Genomic DNA, 22697 nt, shown 5'->3' with positions numbered 1-22697 from the left:
TTCCGTTATGAAATAAGTATAAAACACTTAAGTACAAAAAACTGTATCAATATACGAGCAAATTTCACCAGCAATCTTAGATGCACGGAAAAGAAAACGGCAGCACTCACCGATCTTCTTGACAGGTACCTTTATTAGTTAAAAGTCTTCACGGCTCAGGGGTGAATGAACAGAAGAATGTGAAGGCAGAACGACGGCCGTTTCGCGCCGGTCTGGCGCTTCAACGGGTTCAGTGGAAGATCGGACGTGACGTCTGAAGTAGTCAGCACAAACTGTGCTCCTCCCTGCAGACTCACTCCGCCCATCCATGGTACAAACTGAATTAAAAACCATAAAACCAATATACAACAGTACCTATAGACACCAAACTGCATAACGGTCGACGAAACATAGATATACAGATGCAAATCTGGCAAGCTGAAATGCTAAACATGTATTGTTAAACCACAAAGGATGACTCTTAACCAAGGCTGACCACTATTACACTGTAACGAAAGCGGAGATATGGGCAGGGAGCCTCTCTGGTACGTCTTATTATAATATATCGCCATAATATCGCAGGCATTAGGTGACACTAATCCTGCAACAGAAACGCAAATGAGGGTGGAGACATTATATCATGCGTCTTGTCAAAGATTGCTACCACAACACCGCATGAAAAAATCTCCATAACTATTTTCTAGACTAAACTCAGCTGGACATAAACCAGATTAGCTGAACAACAACAAGAATAAGGGGGATAGGGGGGTGCGGCGGTGCAGATGACCAATCATAAAAATATTGACATGTCGATCTTATCATTAAGACCTACGGGGCCCATGGCCCCTGTCCGCATGATCCATGTCGCTTCTCGTCTTAATAATATATTATTATGGTCACCTCCTCTTTTGGGCAGTTTAACCTGCTCTATTCCAGCAAATGTCATAACTCCTGTATGTCCCCCATGGGTTTCTCTTATATGTTTAATGAGTCTGGGTGTGCCTTTCCCTGTGATAACGGATCTACAATGTTCCCTATAACGTATGTTAAGGCACCTGATAGTTTTGCCTATATAAAAGCGTCCACATGGACACCATACAACATACACTACATGTTTTGTTTGACAAGTAATCAATTGCATGACTTTGTGTTCGACTGGTCCAATCTGTAAAATCCTGCCTGTAACGTGATAGCTACAATGTTTACAGTGACCACACCGATGGTTCCCCAATGGGGCACTACGTTCTAACCAATTGTCAACCTTATTGTCTGAAATGCAATTGTGCACTAATATGTCTCTAATCCTAGTACTCCTTCTATTGGAGATCAGAGGACCTCTAGCTGCCACCTCTGCTAGCGCACTATCACCATTTAACAGGTGCCAATTATTCCTAATGGCAGTTCTAATCTGTTGATCCATGGGGCCGTACTGAAAACAAAAGGTGAATCTTTTACCAGTTGGGCTGCGTGTATAAGTAGTTACCACAGCTTCATCCATTTTCCTTCGTGCATCCTGCCATACTTGGTCGGGATACCCTCTATACCAGGGGTCCCCAACTCCAGTCCTCAAGGCCCACCAATATGTCATGTTTTCAGGATTTCCTTAGTCTTGCCCAGGTAATAATTGCATCACCTGTGCAATGCAAAGGAAATCCTGAAAACATGACCTGTTGGTGGGCCTTGAGGACTGGAGTTGGGGACCTCTGCTCTATACTTTAAACGTTCCTCCAACTCTCGTGTCTGTGTATCAAATCCTGCTTGTGTGTTATTGGCACGTCTGGTTCTAACTAATTGGCCGTACGGCAACGAACGCTTGGTGTGACTAGGGTGGTAGCTATTAAAGTGCATGAGTGCATTGGCGGACACCGGTTTACGGCATATAGAGGTGTGTATTACTCCATCTAATATGTTGACTGATACATCCAAAAAATCTAGATGACTTCCCCTGAAAGTGGATGTAAAGGACATTCCCATATCATTATGGTTCAAAAAGGAGATGAACTGTTCGAACTCTTCTTCCGAGCCGTCCCATACGAAGAACATGTCATCGACATAGCGTAAATACAATTTGATATGTTTCAAAAAAACATTGTTGACAGAATATATGTACACCTCTTCAAAGTGGCCTAAATAGAGATTAGCGAAAGTGCAAGCTGCCGGAGTCCCCATGGCCGTACCGAGTGTCTGTAAGTACCAGAGGTCCAAGAAGGTAAATGCGTTATGCGTTAAAATAAACCGAAGGCCATCACAAATGAAATTTATCACATAACTTTCCTTCTGTGTAGTTTCTAGAATTTGGCGTTATGGATGCCACTCCTTGTTCTTGTGGTATACGTGTGTACAAATTGGTGACATCTACTGATGCTAGCTTGAAATTTGGTTGCCAAGTAAAATGGCGAATATGTTTGAGGAACGCACCAGTATCTTTAATATATGCCGGTATGTGTACCAATAACGGGCGTAATAGCCAATCTATATACTTGGAAATCGGTTCCGTTAAAGACGCCACCCCCGACACAATGGGTCGGCCGGGTGGGTCAGTGATGCTTTTATGAATTTTCGGGACATGGTACCAGTGCGGCTTCATGGGGAACTCCGGCAGCAGCTTATCGGCTCTATTGGAAGAAAGAGCTTGAGTCTCAGCAGCTATTCTCAACAATGTCCTAAGTTCTCTCTTATATTTTTCTGTAGGGTCACTCGATAATCTCTTGTAGGTGGTTTCATCGCTCAATTGTCTGTACGCTTCGTTTAAAGTATAGAGGGTATCCCGACCAAGTATGGCAGGATGCACGAAGGAAAATGGATGAAGCTGCGGTAACTACTTATACACGCAGCCCAACTGGTAAAAGATTCACCTTTTGTTTTCAGTACGGCCCCATGGATCAACAGATTAGAACTGCCATTAGGAATAATTGGCACCTGTTAAATGGTGATAGTGCACTGGCAGAGGTGGCAGCTAGAGGTCCTCTGATCTCCAATAGAAGGAGTACTAGGATTAGAGACATATTAATGCACAATTGCATTTCAGACAATAAGGTTGACAATTGGTTAGAATGTAGTGCCCCATTGGGGAACCATCGGTGTGGTCACTGTAAACATTGTAGCTATCACGTTACAGGCAGGATTTTACAGATTGGACCAGTCGAACACAGAGTCATGCAATTGATTACTTGTCAAACAAAAAATGTAGTGTATGTTGTATGGTGTCCATGTGGATGCTTTTATATAGGCAAAACTATCAGGTGCCTTTACATACGTTATAGGGAACATTGTAGATCCGTTATCACAGAGAAAGGCGCACCCAGACTCATTAAGCATATAAGAGAAACCCATGGGGGACATACAGGAGTTATGACATTTGCTGGAATAGAGCAGGTTAAACTGCCCAAAAGAGGAGGTGACCATAATAATATATTATTAAGACGAGAAGCGACATGGATCATGCGGACAGGGGCCATGGGCCCCGCAGGTCTTAATGATAAGATCGACATGTCAATATTTTTATGATTGGTCAGCTGCACCCCCGCACCCCCCTATCCCCCTTATTCTTGTTGTTGTTCAGCTAATCTGGTTTATGTCCAGCTGAGTTTAGTCTAGAAAATAGTCGTGGAGATTTTTTCATGCGGTGTTGTGGTAGCAATCTTTGACAAGACGCATGATATAATGTATCCACCCTCATTTGCATTTCTGTTGCAGGATTAGTGTCACCTAATGCCTGCGATATTATGGCGATATATTATAATAAGACGTACCAGAGAGGCTCTCTGCCCATATCTCCGCTTTCGTTACAGTGTAATAGTGGTCAGCCTTGGTTAAGAGTCATCCTTTGTGGTTTAACAATACATGTTTAGCATTTCAGCTTGCCAGATTTGCATCTGTATATCTATGTTTCGTCGACCGTTATGCAGTTTGGTGTCTATAGGTACTGTTGTATATTGGTTTTATGGTTTTTAATTCAGTTTGTACCGTGGATGGGCGGAGTGAGTCTGCAGGGAGGAGCACAGTTTGTGCTGACTACTTCAGACGTCACGTCCGATCTTCCACTGAACCCGTTGAAGTGCCAGACCGGCGCGAAACGGCCGTCGTTCTGCCTTCACATTCTTCTGTTCATTCACCCCCGAGCCGTGAAGACTTTTAACTAATAAAGGTACCTGTCAAGAAGATCGGTGAGTGCTGCCGTTTTCTTTTCCGTGCATCTAAGATATCTGTTCTCTTGGCCTAAGCACCCGAGATCTGGGGGCCAGCTGGGGCTAATTAGCCTGGAGCGGAGGCAGTCAGCTGCAGCGGTGGTGCAGTCAGCTGTTTTTCTTTTTGTTTATTCTTTTCACCAGCAATGTTCCATTGTTGTATTGCCAAGTAGCTCCATGCAATGCTAACACACTGCCATCGGCTGGCTAATTATGTAAAAGCAATGTTTTTCAATTTGAAACAAATTGTTAGATCGTATGTGTTGCAGTGCTTTCTTTTAAAACAGCGAAAAGAACAGAGTATTGACAATTGGTAAAGTGTGTTAGGACAAATTACACTATCACCTCGTCTTTGACTTATTAAAATACATTTAAAAGCCTTGAGTGGCTGCTTTGAGTGTCTTAAAAGCAATGAATGAAACTCCCAGGTTAAAGCCTGTTGTCTCCACTATAATCTGTCCTTTTTTATGAGTAATTATTAAAAAGTACCTATCTTCTTGATACATTGTATATCACCCACACATATTTATTGGCATATGACCATGTGTAACTTGGATATATAAAGGATAGTGTGATGTGTCCATTTCCATTGATCTCAGGCGCTTTAAAATGTGCACATTGATTTCATGCTATTGAAGATATGCGTAAACACTGTGATGATGGTCAACCTAGCATTTCATCCAAAAAAGCTACTATACTTTATTCATGCAATCTTCATTATTCAATAGCCCACTTTCAGCTGTGTGTATCTTGAAAGGTAGCTTCTTGTACACAGTCCCATCTTTAGTACTATATACTACATCACATTCACCTAAATTCTCCTCAACTTCTTCGTACTCCTGTTTGCAATCTTCATCTTGACATGACACATCCTGAGGACTATCTGCTAACCTTTCATAGCTCTGCTTCCAGCAAAGCATCTTCTTGGATTTGACCCCCCATATACTTAGCAGTGCAACAGCAATAATCAAAAGTAATGAAACCAAAACAGGAGCCACAGCAGAAAAATGTGGAGAGAGAGAGACTGTGGAGCTGGCTGGAAACTTCAGGTTCTTCAAAGAAACTTGCTCAGCTTCTAGCTGTAGATGTTTTATGCACAAAACTGCAATGCAGGAAAGTATATTAGTTAGTTACTGTAATTCTTTCATGACCTTTTCTAACTCAAGTAATAACATTCTAACTAGTCATGTACAACAACAGTCGCACTCAAAAAAAGGTCTTCAGAGTTTTCGTTAAGCTGAAAAACGTGGTTTTCTTTATTACAAACACCAAAATAAAGGTATCACCGCAGTGTTTCAAGGTAGGTAACGTTTCAACCCACAGGGTCTTTCTCAAACCTTACTTTTAAATAGTGGGAACAGAGCGGAGGGCACAAATCCCTGGAGGGGTGTAGGAGTCCAGTTTGGGGCTGTAGAAGCGAAAGCAATGGTGTCTGCGGTGGTGGTGTGTGTCCTTAAAACCTTAAAAGTAAGGTTTGAGAAAGACCCTGTGGGTCGAAACGTTACCTACCTTGAAACACTGCGGTGATACCTTTATTTTGGTGTTTGTAATAAAGAAAACCATGTTTTTCAGCTTAACGAAAATTCTGAAGACCTTTCTTTGAGTGCGACTGTTGTTGTGCATGACTATATTCTGGATTATCCCTCCATGTTCAGTCTGCACCACCACTAGCGAGAGTGCACGTCTTGTTCTTTAATAACATTCTAACTATTCATAAATGAGAAGAAAGAATCCTAGGCAGCAATTTGTGTTCCCTGGTTGACACAAAGGGGTTTGACAATACTCGGACAACCCCTTCCGGATCCCTATGTTTCCTCCCACTAAAATAATAACAACTATACTCACCTCCGGTAATGGCACCATTCCAGCGGTGTCGGTACTGGCTCTCCAGGGGCCCACATGACATTGATATATCACTTGATAACTGATAACTACAGTCAATCAGCACTAGCTTCATTCTCCCCTCCTTCAAACAAATCAAGAAATCTGGAGGAAGTGAGAGCTGCTGCTACCTTCTCACTTCCTCTGGATGTCAATTATGTGCATCTGAGAGGAGAGTGAAGCCAGCACTGACTCGCCACAGGAATCGTGTGACATAACAACACCACATGAGCTCCGGAAGAGCCCGTGCTGACACCACTGGAATGGCGCCAGTACCAGAGGTGAATATAGGTGTTTTTTTTACTGGACGAGAATCCGATGTGAATACTTTTCTGCCCAATGATGACAAAAGTATTCTAGGAGTGATACCTTTATTGGCTGACCAGAAAATAATATGTTTGCAAGCTTTCAGAGCACAGTGGCTCCTGGAGGGGAAATAAAGGCATTCATAAGGGGTTGTCTGAGTAGTGAACAACTCCTTTAATGTCTTAACAGGAACCTGTCAGTATGATTTTACTAATAAAGGTAGCACATCAGATTACTACAAAACTGGTATACTGTATATCAGTGTTCTCCAACATATTCAGCCATACCATTTGATTAGTAAAAACATACTGAAAGATTACACTCCTACATATAAGAATATTCACATAGTATCTTCTCCCTCCCTGGTCAATTGTCAACACATGACAACTTGATATACCTTTTTAGAATAGTATACCAGGAAATACACTTCTAGGCTCTAAACTACAGCCCCTAAACTAACAATTGATATTCTTCACCATAATATAGAGAAGAGTTTGTGAGAAAATGACTATATACAGTAATAAAATAAAACTTGGTGATTCTCATTCCATGATTTTAACCTTGAATCTATGTGTTCCAATAACAACATATTTCTCCTGGGCTATTAGAATTATGTGCTGTTTGGGACAGCTCATAGAATCTCACGGTTTTCAGTATCCTCTCTATGCTGACGTCAGGGGGACGAAGGCACGTCGCCGAAATGCGCGTAGGGGCTGTGGCACCATCTCCTGAGCTCTGGTAAGACCCTGCTATTTAGGTTTGTTACGGTTGCTGCAAGTATAAACGTGTGTTCTCCTGCTGCTTATTGTATATCTGTGCATGACAACTCTGGCACGCCACTAAGGCTGTATACTGTTGCCTTTAGCTGTGTATATCTTGTGGGTTGCTGTGTTCCCCATTGCAGGAGTCCCGTTCCATATAGCAGCACACCATACTACTATAGTTCACTAGGTCTTGCCAGACTATCTGCTCAGTAGTGGTGCCACCTATGTTTGTTTGGCTCATTAACCTGTGGGTACTATTTTTAGATATGTGTTTGTCCATTTTTATTCTAATAAAGATTGTTATATTTTGTTCGAAATACGCTTCAGTCTCTATATGATTCTATCTATGATTGCGTAGAACGGGTGCGTACTAATAATTGATATGGATGTCATATGACAGTACAACTAGTTACTATATAACCATTTTCTCAATCTTGGGATTATTGTTTGATTTTCATGTTTTTTTTTTATGCACGTTTATTTCCTTTGTGTGTATTGGAACATCATGAAAAAAATGAGAAAAATTGCAAATTTGGCATAATTTCACACAAAACCCCATTGTGGGCAACTTAATCAAGAAGCTTAGAACCCACGTTCAGGGCCGCCATCAGGGCACTCCTGCCCTCACTGGAGTATGGAGCCCCATCAGCAGAGGGAGTATGCATTGGGCCCCATCTCTTCTGCTCTGGGCCCGAGCGGCAGGATTCTGTCGATCTAGTAACTGAACCTGCCCGCATGGCAATAGTTAAAGCCGCAAGCCAATCAGAGGCTGGCAGCTGACGTCAGCGCGCACACTGCCGGCGTATGACGTCATTGTCATTCGCCGGCGAGTGTGCACTTGAAACGCCTGGAGGGATAATCGCCGCAGGAGCATGGCCAGGTAAGGAGAAAGGTTTTTTTTTTTTATTATTTTATTGAAAGTGGCAAGCTACAATTTCACTGGCAGGATGGAGACACCTGGACCATGTATCTCCATCCTGTCCAGCGCAGATTGGAGACATGGGCAGAATGGGAGACACGGGGCAGAGGAGACAAGAGGCCGAGTGCCGACACCAGTGGCAGGTATTGATGCGAGAGACTCACGAGTTTCTAGCATCACACTTGCAAGTGTGACCCTGGCCTTAATGTGCAATTGGTGAGAAGTGGAGCTTTTCCAAGAGAGAGCGGCGAGACTGTGGACAGTTCGAGGGGTTGAGGCGGGGCTGGGGGGGAGCCTGGGTGCAGTCTCAAGGGGGCCCAAAAATTTTTGTCAGCATGGGGCCCCAAAGTTTCTAGTGGCAACTCTGCCTATGACACCATAGCTAAACTCCCTGGACACTGATGACAGAGAAAAAATTATGAAAGGTTGCAACAAATGATAGCTAGATTGGTAGAAAAGCAGCCCCAATCACGTTTAAAAAAAAATTCAAGCTGTTCTGCAGGCTCAGGGTGCATCAGTATCAGTGCAAACTATCGATCAACATCTGAATGAAATAAAATGCTATAGCAGGAGACCCAGGTGGGCACCACATCTGACACAGAGATGCTGAAAAGCTAGACTGTAGTTTGCTAAGATGTATGTGAATAAGCCAAAATCCTTTTTGTGGACAGATGAAACCAAGATATAGCTTTTTGGTGAAGTACATCATTCTACTACTTACAGAAAATGGAATGAGGCCTACAAAGAAAAAAACACAGTACTTACAGTTAAATACGGTGGGGTTCAAAAATATTTTGGGATTGTTTTACTGCCTCTGGTATTTGGTGCTTTAACAGTGTGCAAGGTATCATGAAATTAGAAGACTACCAAAGGATTTTGGGTCTCAATGTAGTGCCCAGAGTCAGAAAACAGGGTTTGCTTCCTAGGTCATGGGTCTTCCAGTAGGAGAATGACCCCAAACATGCTTCAAGAAGAACCCAGAAAAGGATGGAAACAAAATGCTGGAGAGTTCTGAAGTGGTCAGCAATGAGTGTGAATCTAAATCCTACTGAAAACCTGTAAACAGATCTTAAAATTGCTGTTAGGAGAAGGCAGCCTTCAAATATGAGAGACCTGGCTCAGTTTGCCAAAAAAGAGTGGTCCAAAATTCCAGTTGAGAGGTAAGAAGCTTGTTGATGGTTATAGCAAGCGATTGATTGCAGTTATTTATTCCAAAGGATGTGCAACAAAATATTAAGTTGAGGGTGCCAAGAATTTTGTCCGGACCATTTTTGGAGTTTTGTGTGAAATTATGTCCAATTTGCCTTTTTTTTTTCCTTATTTTTGTGTTGCTGTTGTTGCAATACACACAAAGGAAAAAAACATGTGTATAGCAAAACATGTGCAATAATTTTCTTTGCTCCTCCTGATGGTTGTCATGGCAATTCATGGCTAAATAATGGCCTTAGAGTCTGCCGGCTACAGTGTCCTGTTCAGAAGTTAGCAACATTTAGGTGATAATAGTTACATTTTTCTCTACTGTAATGCCACTTTGCATTACTTCCTGAAAAGAACTTGAAGGGTTCATAACATAGTAACATAGTAACATAGTTAGTAAGGCCGAAAAAAGACATTTGTCCATCCAGTTCAGCCTATATTCCATCATAATAAATCCCCAGATCTACGTCCTTCTACAGAACCTAATTGTATGATACAATATTGTTCTGCTCCAGGAAGACATCCAGGCCTCTCTTGAACCCCTCGACTGAGTTCGCCATCACCACCTCCTCAGGCAAGCAATTCCAGATTCTCACTGCCCTAACAGTAAAAAATCCTCTTCTATGTTGGTGGAAAAACCTTCTCTCCTCCAGACGCAAAGAATGCCCCCTTGTGCCCGTCACCTTCCTTGGTATAAACAGATCCTCAGCGAGATATTTGTATTGTCCCCTTATATACTTATACATGGTTATTAGATCGCCCCTCAGTCGTCTTTTTTCTAGACTAAATAATCCTAATTTCGCTAATCTATCTGGGTATTGTAGTTCTCCCATCCCCTTTATTAATTTTGTTGCCCTCCTTTGTACTCTCTCTAGTTCCATTATATCCTTCCTGAGCACCGGTGCCCAAAACTGGACACAGTACTCCATGTGCGGTCTAACTAGGGATTTGTACAGAGGCAGTATAATGCTCTCATCATGTGTATCCAGACCTCTTTTAATGCACCCCATGATCCTGTTTGCCTTGGCAGCTGCAGCCTGGCACTGGCTGCTCCAGGTAAGTTTATCATTAACTAGGTTCCCCAAGTCCTTCTCCCTGTCAGATTTACCCAGTGGTTTCCCATTCAGTGTGTAATGGTGATATTGATTCCTTCTTCCCATGTGTATAACCTTACATTTATCATTGTTAAACCTCATCTGCCACCTTTCAGCCCAAGTTTCCAACTTATCCAGATCCATCTGTAGCAGAATACTATCTTCTCTTGTATTAACTGCTTTACATAGTTTTGTATCATCTGCAAATATCGATATTTTACTGTGTAAACCTTCTACCAGATCATTAATGAATATGTTGAAGAGAACAGGTCCCAATACTGACCCCTGCGGTACCCCACTGGTCACAGCGACCCAGTTAGAGACTATACCATTTATAACCACCCTCTGCTTTCTATCACTAAGCCAGTTACTAACCCATTTGCACACATTTTCCCCCAGACCAAGCATTCTCATTTTGTGTACCAACCTCTTGTGCGGCACGGTATCAAACGCTTTGGAAAAATCGAGATATACCACGTCCAATGACTCACCGTGGTCCAGCCTATAGCTTACCTCTTCATAAAAACTGATTAGATTGGTTTGACAGGAGCGATTTCTCATAAACACATGCTGATATGGAGTTAAACAGTTATTCTCATTGAGATAATCCAGAATAACATCCCTCAGAAACCCTTCAAATATTTTACCAACAATAGAGGTTAGACTTACTGGCCTATAATTTCCAGGCTCACTTTTAGAGCCCTTTTTGAATATTGGCACCACATTTGCTATGCGCCAATCCTGCGGAACAGACCCTGTCGCTATAGAGTCCCTAAAAATAAGAAATAATGGTTTATCTATTACATTACTTAGTTCTCTTAGTACTCGTGGGTGTATGCCATCCGGTCTGGAGATTTATCTATTTTAATCTTATTTAGCCGGTTTCGCACCTCTTCTTGGGTTAGATTGGTGACCCTTAATATAGGGTTTTCATTGTTTCTTGGGATTTCACCTAGCATTTCATTTTCCACCGTGAATACCGTGGAGAAGAAGGTGTTTTTATTCTTTTACTATTGATATAGTTGAAGAACAGTTTGGGATTAGTTTTACTCTCCTTAGCAATGTGCTTCTTTGTTTCCTTTTTGGCAGCTTTAATTAGTTTTTTAGATAAACTACCTGACAGCAATCCTGATTATGCTGAGGGGCGCTATTTTTAAAATGGTATCACTTTAGGGGAGGTTAAATATATCGGTCTCCCGAAGTCATTTAATCAAAGCTGAATAGGTCTCTAAAAAAAAGTTTTGTGAATTTCCTTTAAAAAAGAAAACTGCTACATTTTTAAACCTTCTTACATTCTAACAAAATATTGGAACATTTTACAAATGGTGCTGATGTAATGAGGGAAATATTATTTGTTAACTTTTTATGTGGTATGATTATCTGAATTAAAGGGATAATCATTCAAAGTTTGAAAATTGGATATTTTCTTTCATTTTTGGCAAATGCCTGATATTTTTATAAATAAGCACAAAGCATATTGATCTACATTTACTATTAACATAAAGTATAATGTGCCACAAAAACAGATATGTTGAAACATTACACAGTTATTGCCACGTAAAGTGACACATGTTAGATTTGAAAGATTTGGCCTGGTCGCTAAGGGGTTATATTGCTAAATGTCAAATACAATACAACCACTGGATCATAAAATGTGTAAATAAAATCACTTGAGACAACATCAATGAGAAGTCAAGTCTGGATGAAGAGTGGTTAGCACCTCCTGAACCCTCACTCAAAAAGTTCACATATGGGAAGTAAACTGCATGGGGTGAAAGTATCTTATTGTGTGGCTGCTGTCATTTTAGGATGTAACCTCTTATGTGCAGTGAGTGCACTGAGCAAACTGTCAAATTGATGGATTAAATCCAAGTGTTAAATTGGGCCATGAGTGACAGCTTAATCTTGCAGGTAAGGAGATTCAGGGCAAGTACAATATATGTATGAAAGTACAATCCACATTAATGAAAGATCCATTAAGTAAATGCTTACAAAGGTCAATCATGTGGGTAAGTGACAAAGACACAACAGTTACTTATAAAGACTACGGCCCGATTCATTTCAGTTTATTAGCCAGAATTCTGGTGTAAAAAGTTATGAAAAGTCGCCAAATTTTTGTAGAACACAAACTAGAGCAAAAATTTAGCAACTTTTGCCATTTCCACTCCATTTTCATCCAGCATTGACAAATAGGGCAGAGCTGGGGTGGGACGGAGGCAGGAGGCATGATGGAGAATGGAATCCCCAGTTCATCAAATTCATGACAAGCATCAGTGTTGGCTATGGCACAAATCTTATTCCAGTCCCTTATTAAGCATAGACATGTACAATAAAGACAATAGAAAGTAACACATAGATCAATAATTACAAGAAGAGTAAAGTCCCTGCTTACAATCTATAAGGAAATACGGGGGATACAATAGGTAAAAGTGCTTCTTATGAATGGTCCACCCATCATTATAATAAATAGGGCATTTCAAATAAGCTGCATGATCCAGTCACAGCCATTATCTATGTACAGCTATGTGGAGACAGATGAGTAGGAGGGGACCAGATTCTGAGTAAAATTTAGGAAGAGGGAACAGAGAACAGTTAGATTAGTGATATGCCTGTCTCAAGATATGTGGTTTTAAAGCATGTTTCAAAACATGGGGCTAGATCCATGTTAGTGCATTCCAGAAAACTAGCACAGCACAAGAGAAGTCTTGGAAACAAAGGTGCAAGTTTTTGATTATGGAGGATGTTAATCTTAGATCATTGGCAGAATGGAGTGCACGATTAGAGTGATAGACAGAAATGAGGGATGCGATATAGGGTGGTGCACAACTGTGAAGAGCTTTATGAGGGAGAGAGATACGTTTGCATTGTATCTGTAGCGGAAGGGCAAACAGTGCAATGACTGGCACAGGTTGGAGGCATCAGTGTAGCGGAAGGACAGAAATATGACCCTGGCAGTGGCAATCAGGATGGATTGGAGAGGAGAAAGTTTGCTTAGAGGGAGACCAATCAGTAGAGAGTTGCAATAGTCCAGACGGGAATGAATAAGAGTGACAGTAAGAGTTTTTCCAGTTTAAAAGTTGAGAAAAAGTCAGATTCTGGAGAGGTTGTTAAAATGCAGCCAACATGAGCATGTGAGCGATTAAATGTAGAGAATAAAGGAAAGGTCTGTGTCAAATATGACCCCAATACAGCGGAAGTGCTTCTTGGGAGTTATACTGTATTCACTCATATGAGCTCTTCTGTAGGACTGATATACACCACTCTGTGGTGAGCGAATCTTAGTGTCATAAGTTGCCTAACCATAGCCCCAAATGTCATGGCAATAGGATAACTGCACCTTCATTGCTAGTTCTGCCTATGCAACAACACTACAACAACACCCAACACTACAAAGTGGCGTCACAGCACAGATATGTTGTCGATTGTACCTAACTTGATAAATGCGTCTCATAACAGCATATTATATTCCAGTGCTCATACCTGAATTGACATCACAAAAACAGCAGTCATTTTGATCGGCCTCTGAATCACAGCAGTTAATACATCTCATTTCTTCAGGAGACCATGCAGTTTTACTATTGCAAGATATACAATGGTCAGATCCAGGTCCAGAGCAATGTCTACAGGAAGGATCACACGGCTGACAAACACTCTGCAATTAGAAAGATGTAATTATGGAAGTTTGACCTTATGGCATTTAGAGATTTACAAAAATATCAAAATCACTAAACCAAATCACTGTAGAAGATGGAGAAAGAACACTCTTACAATAAAGAAAAATCTAGTAAAACATTTGTTTTCTTGAACGGATACTTTATATAGGTGTCTACATGTCCATGTGTTTTACATATATGTCTTTTATAAATAAAAGTATTACTAATATGACTAGAGTAAAAAAAAACATACTTAAAGGGTTTGTCCACTATTGGACAACCCCTGCTTAATCAATTTAGGGCTTTGCAGAAAATAAAAACAATGTATACTGACCTGCTGCATTGCTTTACAATGTATAAATACCATTACTACACAATTCATAATAAGTTTTCACACCGCCTCTCCTCTTTTATCACTATATAAGGTTGGTCTGCATGCACTTATAGCATTGGTAAGTATTCTGTAAACCTGCTGCAGGTCTGCCATGTGTGCATCCCCCTGCATCTTTGCATTGTAAAACCAAACTATGAATCATTCACTTCTTTTATTACCAGAAAAAAAGAAGTTAATGTCCTAAGTATAGTGCACCATCTAGTGGAAAAATGAAGGTATTGCAAGCAAAAGTTTGCTACAACTGTAAATAGATTAGGTATTCAAGTGTAGGCTGTACAGCCTGATGCTGACACGCTTAAAGGGGTGGTTAAAGAAGCAAATTAATTTTTATTCTATCTATTTAATGCTATAATCTAATCTCTTGTCTAATATACTTTAATAAAATAATTATAATTTTTATTTCCATAGCATGAACATATACTGCATCACTTTACATTTCAGAGGGAATAAAAAATTCTCTATCCTTCCCTAGCTACACTGGCTGCTTTTCTTGGGGGCGGCACTGGTCTCTGCGTGCTAGGTATTCGTCTAAGAGCGCACGCTAACATTGTGCTGTGTTGCCAGCTCGTTTGTGCAGGGAGAGGCTTGTAAGACAAAGGGATCAAGGCAGGAACAAGCTCACCATAGACCTGCTATGAACTAGTTAGTTGAGGAACATAGGCCCTGAGTCATTAAGACCGACATTGTTTGAGCCAGTCTTGATGAAGGGGCATACTGCTGTCAAACCCTCCTGATTCATTAAAGGGAACCTGACAGCTGAGAGATCCTGTCCAATCTGTGGGCAGCATGTATCAGGCCCTGGATGTTGGACTCTAAAATGCTGCGGTAGACTATGTAGACTAGTAGACGATGTAGAGTAGTAGGACTGGCAGGTCCCTGGTGGATTCTCCCCTCCCAATGCCTTAGATTGACAGGTCTCTCCCTATATATGCACACAAAGGGAGCCAGTGAGGGAAGCCATCAGGAACCAGCTTATCTGAATAGTCTCCAGTGTGACTCAGTCTCTGGTGGCTTTTAAAGAATGTTTTCCTCTGAAATACCACAGTGAGTCAGAGTCAAAGCTACCTGGCTGGGACCATGCAACCCGTGTCTGATACAGGTTACACAGGGTCGGGCAGTATGTAATAGATGTCGAGGTTTCTTTAAAGAGACACACACCTCTTAATGAATTAGGCACTTTTGACAAGTGACATGTGCCTCTGTGCATCTCGCCACAAATCTTACTCCAGTTAAGAGACTGGAATAAGATTTTTGGCTTAAAACATTGTCATAAACTAGATGATCTGCTGCATCAAGTCCCCATTCCATCCCAGCTCTGCCTGTTTCAGCAAAGCTGGGTTTTAATGGCAGAATTCTGGCATATTCACTTTTTATCAATTGTGGCCGTAGTCCCTGGCCAGCTATTCAAAGTGTTTCAGAATAAAGCGTAAATGGCTGCAATCACACAGCCAGGCTCGAAGTTGTGCTGCCTGTGGTTTGGGCAGCACGAGTTTGATGACTGGTTCCTTTTAAAGAGGACTTGTCACTGGACCAAAAGTGGCTAATTTTCATTCCTTTTCTGTTCTATCCTCACTGCTCCCCGTAGTATTCCATTTTTGTTTTTAAATCTTGAAATTAGTCCTAATTTTTATCGTTTTTTATCGGTGCTCGCAGATTGCTGGGAGAACGTGTTTTTCTTCGGCTCTCCATGATGAAATGGCGACCAATGCCCCCTTGATACAGACCAAACTGTATGGTGGAATTAAACAAAGGGAGGGAGGAGCAGCAATAATGAACTAAGAGCAAAACGTGGCCATTTTTAATGGGAACCTGCGTGTTCCCCATGCTTTCCGGCCCACCAGCATTTGTATACAGGTCCTTCTCAAAAAATTAGCATATACAGGTCCTTCTCAAAAAATTAGCATATAGTGTTAAATTTCATTATTTACCATAATGTAATGATTACAATTAAACTTTCATATATTATAGATTCATTATCCACCAACTGAAATTTGTCAGGTCTTTTATTGTTTTAATACTGATGATTTTGGCATACAACTCCTGATAACCCAAAAAACCTGTCTCAATAAATTAGCATATTTCACCCATCCAATCAAATAAAAGTGTTTTTTAATAACAAACAAAAAAACCATCAAATAATAATGTTCAGTTATGCACTCAATACTTGGTCGGGAATCCTTTGGCAGAAATGGCTGCTTCAATGCGGCGTGGCATGGAGGCAATCAGCCTGTGACACTGCTGAGATGTTATGGAGGCCCAGGATGCTTCAATAGCGGCCTTAAGCTCATCCAGAGTGTTGGGTCTTGCGTCTCTCAACTTTCTCTTCACAATATCCCACAGATTCTCTATGGGGTTCAGGTCAGGAGAGTTGGCAGGCCAATTGAGCACAGTAATACCATGGTCAGTAAACCATTTACCAGTGGTTTTGGCACTGTGAGCAGGTGCCAGGTCGTGCCGAAAAATGAAATCTTCATCACCATAAAGCATTTCAGCCGATGGAAGCATGAAGTGCTCCAAAATCTCCTGATAGCTAGCTGCATTGACCCTGCCCTTGATGAAAGTGGACCAACACCAGCAGCTGACATGGCACCCCACACCATCACTGACTGTGGGTACTTGACACTGGACTTCAGGCATTTTGGCATTTCCTTCTCCCCAGTCTTCCTCCAGACTCTGGCACCTTGATTTCCGAATGACATGCAAAATTTGCTTTCATCAGAAAAAAGTACTTGGGACCACTTAGCAACAGTCCAGTGCTGCTTCTCTGTAGCCCAGGTCAGGCGCCTCTGCCGCTGTTTATGGTTCAAAAGTGGCTTTACCTGGGGAATGCGGCACCTGTAGCCCATTTCCTGCACACGCCTGTGCACGGTGGCTCTGGATGTTTCCACACCAGACTCAGTCCACTGCTTCCTCAGGTTCCCCAAGGTCTGGAATCGGTCCTTCTCCACAATCTTCCTCAGGGTCCGGTCTCCTCTTCTCGTTGTACAGCGTTTTCTGCCACATTGTTTCCTTCCAACAGACTTACCATTGAGGTGCCTTGATACAGCACTCTGGGAACAGCCTATTTGTGGAGAAATTTCTTTCTGGGTCTTACCCTCTTGCTTGAGGGTGTCAATGATGGCCTTCTTGACATCTGTCAGGTCGCTAGTCTTACCCATGATGGGGGTTTTGAGTAATGAACCAGGCAGGGAGTTTATATAAGCCTCAGGTATCTTTTGCATGTGTTTAGAGTTAATTAGTTGATTCAGAAGATTAGGGTAATAGGTCGTTTAGAGAACCTTTTCTTGATATGCTAATTTATTGAGACAGGTTTTTTGGGTTATCAGGAGTTGTATGCCAAAATCATCAGTATTAAAACAATAAAAGACCTGACAAATTTCAGTTGGTGGATAATGAATCTATAATATATGAAAGTTTAATTGTAATCATTACATTATGGTAAATAATGAAATTTAACACTATATGCTAATTTTTTGAGAAGGACCTGTATATCTTTATAAATTCCCTACCTAATAAGCCCTTTATCCTGGATGACACATTAACAAAGATTTTTAAAAAAGTATTTTTAAAGTCCTTTTTTAATATGTAAATAATATTTTAACTCGTAAGTGGAGGGCATTTGTTTCCCCAGACTAGTCACGGTCCGTCAGGCTTGTTCACCTGCTCACTCCCCTGCCCCCCTGCACACTGCAGTATGCACCTTATTGATATGTTGATACTATTCTATATGGATTAAAGAAATTCAGCAAGAAGGACCTGGTGAGGGCTACATTTCTTTTCTTCTTGTCTATATATTATACGAACACTTCATGTGTAAGCACCACCCTGAAGAGATGCTTAACGTGTGAGGAATTATTTGTATGTAACAAAGCACAGCCATCAGACGAAGAAATTGGTGCCCATTCTTCTAAGTTTATTTAGAAAAATAATTACTTTGAGCGTTAAACAGCGTAACAAGAAAAAACATAAAATCGCCAGAATTGTGAGTTTTTTTTAGTCACTGCAACATTGCAATAAAATGCAATAATAGGTGATCAAAACATTGTATCTACACCAAAATGGTATCGAAAAAACATCAATTTGGCACACAAAAAATAAGCGTCGACCCAGCCTCAGATCCTGAAAAATGGAGACGCTACGGGACTTGGAAAATGGCACTTTTTTTTTTTTTACAAACTTTGAATTTTTATTTCATCACTTACATAAAAAAGAACTTATACGTTTGGTGTCTGCAAACTGTTAATGACCTGGAGAATCATAATGGCAGGTCTGTTTTAGCGTTTAGTGAATATGGTAGAAAACATAAAATAGTTGTGGAATGAATTTTTTTTCTGCAATTTCACTGCACTGGAATTTTTTTCTCACTTTCCAGTACATTATATAGTCGAAACAATTGTGTTGTTCAAAAGTTCAACTCGTCCTGCAGAAAACAAGCCCTCACATGGCCATATTGATGGAAAAATAAAGAAGTTATGGCTCTTGCAGAAAGAGGAGCAAAAAACAAAAAGGCAAAAACGGAAAAACCCAAGGTGGCGAAGGGGTTCAGGCAGGGTATTTATAAAGGAATATACAAATGCTGATGGGTTGGAGGGCATGGGGGTCTCTTTACATCATTCTGTTGTAGTTCAGGAATTATGCAGAAGTTGTTACTAATCTGAGGTATTTCAATGTTGTCTCTTATCTCATATGCTAAAGATATATCTGGAAGTTTTGCATCAGGTCTGATCTGTCATAGCTATGCTCTAAGTTGACAAAATGTGTTTTTTGATACTGACGGAGAATAACATATTACGCCCCTGTAGACACTCCGGTTGCTGCCACTTAGTACTGTCATGGATACCTCGGTAATATAGCACACTATGAGACATATATCTTATGTGAAACAAACTCTGACATGTAAAATTCGACAAAATCATTAAATTGTAATAAGAAGTAACAATAATAAGACTAGATAAGTGCAGAGCTCACTTACATCATCATCCAGGTACCGATGTTCCTCACACTGCGGGTAACAAATTCCTGCTTTAAAGCTGCTGCCTCGATCACAGGTTTTGCATCCTTGAACGGAAGAGTCTATATAGAACATATAGTCACATGTGGGTCATGCTGTAGAAACGTAGTGCGTAACCTTTTAGATAACACTAATTAAGAAAAGATTATCACAAGATACCCCTTGTGATGGAAGACAACAGTAATAGTTCAAAAAATAGTGTTCGTGATTGCTATAGTGGAAGTTATTACTAAAGATGAGTGGATCTTTTGAAATTTTTATTCGCCCACCTGGCCAAATGTTTCCAGAAGCTCGATTTACGGCAAATACATTTGTGTGACTCTCAATACTAGAAAACTTGTAAATTGCTCAGAAGATACACGTGGGGAGAGGAAGGAGAGAATCCCGCTGACCATAAGAGCTTACACTCTGGGAGAGGTGGAGGGAGCGTGAAAGAGAGAGGGAGAGCGTAGAAGAGAGATTGAGGGAGAAAGAGAGGGAAGAAGAGAGGGTAGACAAATGTAGGAGGGAGAGATAAAGGGAGAGGGAGAGAGAGATGGAAAGGGAAGGAGAAAGAGGGAGAGAGGGGGGTTGGAAAGGGAGATAAGTTGAGAGAGAAAGAAGGAGAGAGAGAGGGAGAGGACCCCATTGATCATAAGAGCTTACACTCTTTGAGAGATTACGCGGTTGATCATAACAGCTTACACTCAGGAGAAAAAGATTTATTCAGTGCCTCTGGAAATGGAAAATGATTCTGCCATGCAAATGTGCTATTCTGGGAACCGCTGATGGCCCAGATGTCATGGCTGCAGGGCATTAAGGGGAAGCTTGTGCGCCGCAAAAATACATTAGCCTACTCTGATGCATCAGCAGTGTAAAAAATGGTGCAAAGCAATTTTTTGGGTGACGAGCAGAACAAATCTCAAATAGTTCGAATTTGAGTGAAACCACAAATTTCAGGAGATTCGATCCTTCGCAAATCGATCTGCTCATGAGTCGTTAGTACATATACAGTGCCTTGCAAAAGTATTCGGCCCCCTGGAACTTTTCAACCTTTTCCCACATATCATGCTTCAAACATAAAGATACCAAATGTAATTTTTTAGTGAAGAATCAACAACAAGTGGAACACAATTGTGAAGTTGAACGAAATTTATTGGTTATTTTAAATATTTATGGAAATTAAAAAACTGAAAAGTGGAACGTACAATATTATTCGGCCCCTTTACTTTCAGTGCAGCAAACTCACTCCAGAAGTTCATTGTGGATCTCTGAATGATCCAATGTTGTCCTAAATGCCTAATGATGATAAATATAATTCACCTGTGTGTAATCAAGTCTCCGTATAAATGCACCTGCTCTGTGATAGTCTCAGGGTTCTGTTTGAAGCACATAGAGCATCATGAAGACCAAGAAACACAACAGGCACGTCCGTGATACTGTTGTAGAGAAGTTTAAAGCCGAATTTGGATACAAAATGATTTCCAAAACTTTAAACATCCCAAGGAGCACTGTGCAAGCGATCATATTGAAATGGAAGGAGTATCATACCACTGCAAATCTACCAAGACCCGGCCGTCCCTCTAAACTTTAATCTTAATCACTCTGGATGAACTGCAGAGATCTACAGCTGAGGTGGGACAGTCCGTCCATAGGACAACAATCAGTCATACACTGCACAAATCTGGCCTTTATGGAAGAGTGGCAAGATGAAAGCCATTTCTCAAAGATATCCATAAAAAGTGTTGTTTAAAGTTTGCAACAAGCCACCTGGGAGACACACCAAACATGTGGAAGAAGGTGCTCTGGTCAGATGAAACCAAAATCGAACTTTTTGGCAACAATGCCAAACGATATAGATATACCCCAAGCGACTTGCAGCTGTAATTGCAGCAAAAGGTGGTGCAACAAAGTATTAAGTTAAAGGGGCCGAATAATATTGCACGCCCCACTTTTCAGTTTTTAAATTTTTAGAAAAATTTAAAATAACCAATAAATTTCGTTCAGCTTCACAATTGTGTTCCACTTGTTGTTGATTCTGCACCAAAAATTTACATTTGGTATCTTTATGTTTGAAGCATGATATGTGGGAAAGGTTGAAAATTTCCAGGGAGCCGAATACTTTGGTAAGGCACTGTATGCATCCATATTTCTGCATAAGTGTTACGTAAAACTACATAAAGAGAACCAAACAAAACAACTGAGTCAAAAATGCTAGACTTTGTCCCTTTTAAGATGAGGAAAATTATCCAATATCTCATGTCTAAATTGTAAAAGTATGTCTGATTCGCAGATAATTTGTCTGGTGTTCATAATTAATGGGCTGACAATCAAAGGCATTCAGACCTGGTTTAATTAAAGAATAGGAATTTATCAAAGTCTGATATTCACAACACATTTGTGTATCATGGCACAAAAGTCAGTCCTAACCAGAAATGTTGTAGGATGACCTGAAGCGAGCAGTTTGAGGGAGAAAACCAAACATAACAGAGATTAAGCTGTTTTATAGAGAGGAATGGGCTACAATTCCTCCAATTCAATGTGCAGTAAAACAGTTACTGGAAATGTTTAGATACAGTTATTGCACAAGGGGGTCACCGCTTCCATGACTAAATACCAAACAAAGATCATTTTCTCCCCGCTGAATTCGGATGCGTGCAGGCGCCGGGGGGCAGCATATTAACACTGTTAACCTGTAGATTAACCGCATATCTGCAAGTTAACAGCTTTATTTTTGATGACAGGTTCCTTTTAGGGCCAAATCTGGAAAATTGGAACATTCTGAGGGGTTCAACAACTTTGAACCTCGTATTTTAATTTAACTGTAAATTTTTATTGAAAATGTAAATATGAAACATATTAAGTACACATCAGGATATAACGATATAAACAATTAAGTGGAAACAGAGAGGGAAACAATAGTGGGGAATGTAGTAGGTTGAAATGAGGGTAGAGGGAAAGAGAGGGAAAAGCCCAAGTGGGTAGCCAGATCTATCTTTTGAATGAAAGTTTATTGAGGGGAGTTAGGAATGGTGGAAGCCTGCAGACGTAGCAGAGGTGACACAATGGGAGTGTGGTTGGTATATTCTGACCAAGCTAACTAAATTTATTCAAATTTGTGCACTTTATCTGTAAGCATAGCTGATAGTTTCTCGTTGATCATATACCAAGAAATTCATCTCTTGACTTCTTGAAATCTAGTCCTGTTTTTATCCAGGCTGAGGCTATAGTTTGTTTGGCCACTAGGAATATAAAGGAGATAAGGGTGTGAGTGTGAGAGTATATTGTGGATATGCTTGAAAAGCAGAGTTTCCCAGGGATCTTTCTTTAGGT

The 22697-nt window shown here is 40.8% G+C and overlaps 1 protein-coding gene across 1 annotated transcript in view; it reads right to left on the bottom strand.

The window, feature by feature from the left end:
* Positions 1-4135: 4135 nt before the first annotated feature.
* LOC138676489 (proprotein convertase subtilisin/kexin type 5-like) overlaps positions 4136-22697 on the bottom strand; it is a 349710-nt gene continuing 331148 nt past the window's right edge. Inside the window, exons 14-16 of the mRNA XM_069765826.1 lie at positions 19347-19447; positions 13808-13979; positions 4136-5268 (exon numbers count right to left, since the gene is read on the bottom strand). Of these exons, the coding sequence (XP_069621927.1) occupies positions 4859-5268; positions 13808-13979; positions 19347-19447 (683 nt within the window). The 3' untranslated portion in view covers positions 4136-4858. The remainder of the gene's footprint in view (positions 5269-13807; positions 13980-19346; positions 19448-22697) is intronic.

Source organism: Ranitomeya imitator, chromosome 4 (genome assembly GCF_032444005.1).
Source record: "Ranitomeya imitator isolate aRanImi1 chromosome 4, aRanImi1.pri, whole genome shotgun sequence".
NCBI lineage: Eukaryota > Metazoa > Chordata > Amphibia > Anura > Dendrobatidae > Ranitomeya > Ranitomeya imitator.
The sequence above is the reverse complement of the archived record's forward strand: the minus strand, read 5'-3'. Positions and strand labels throughout refer to the sequence as shown.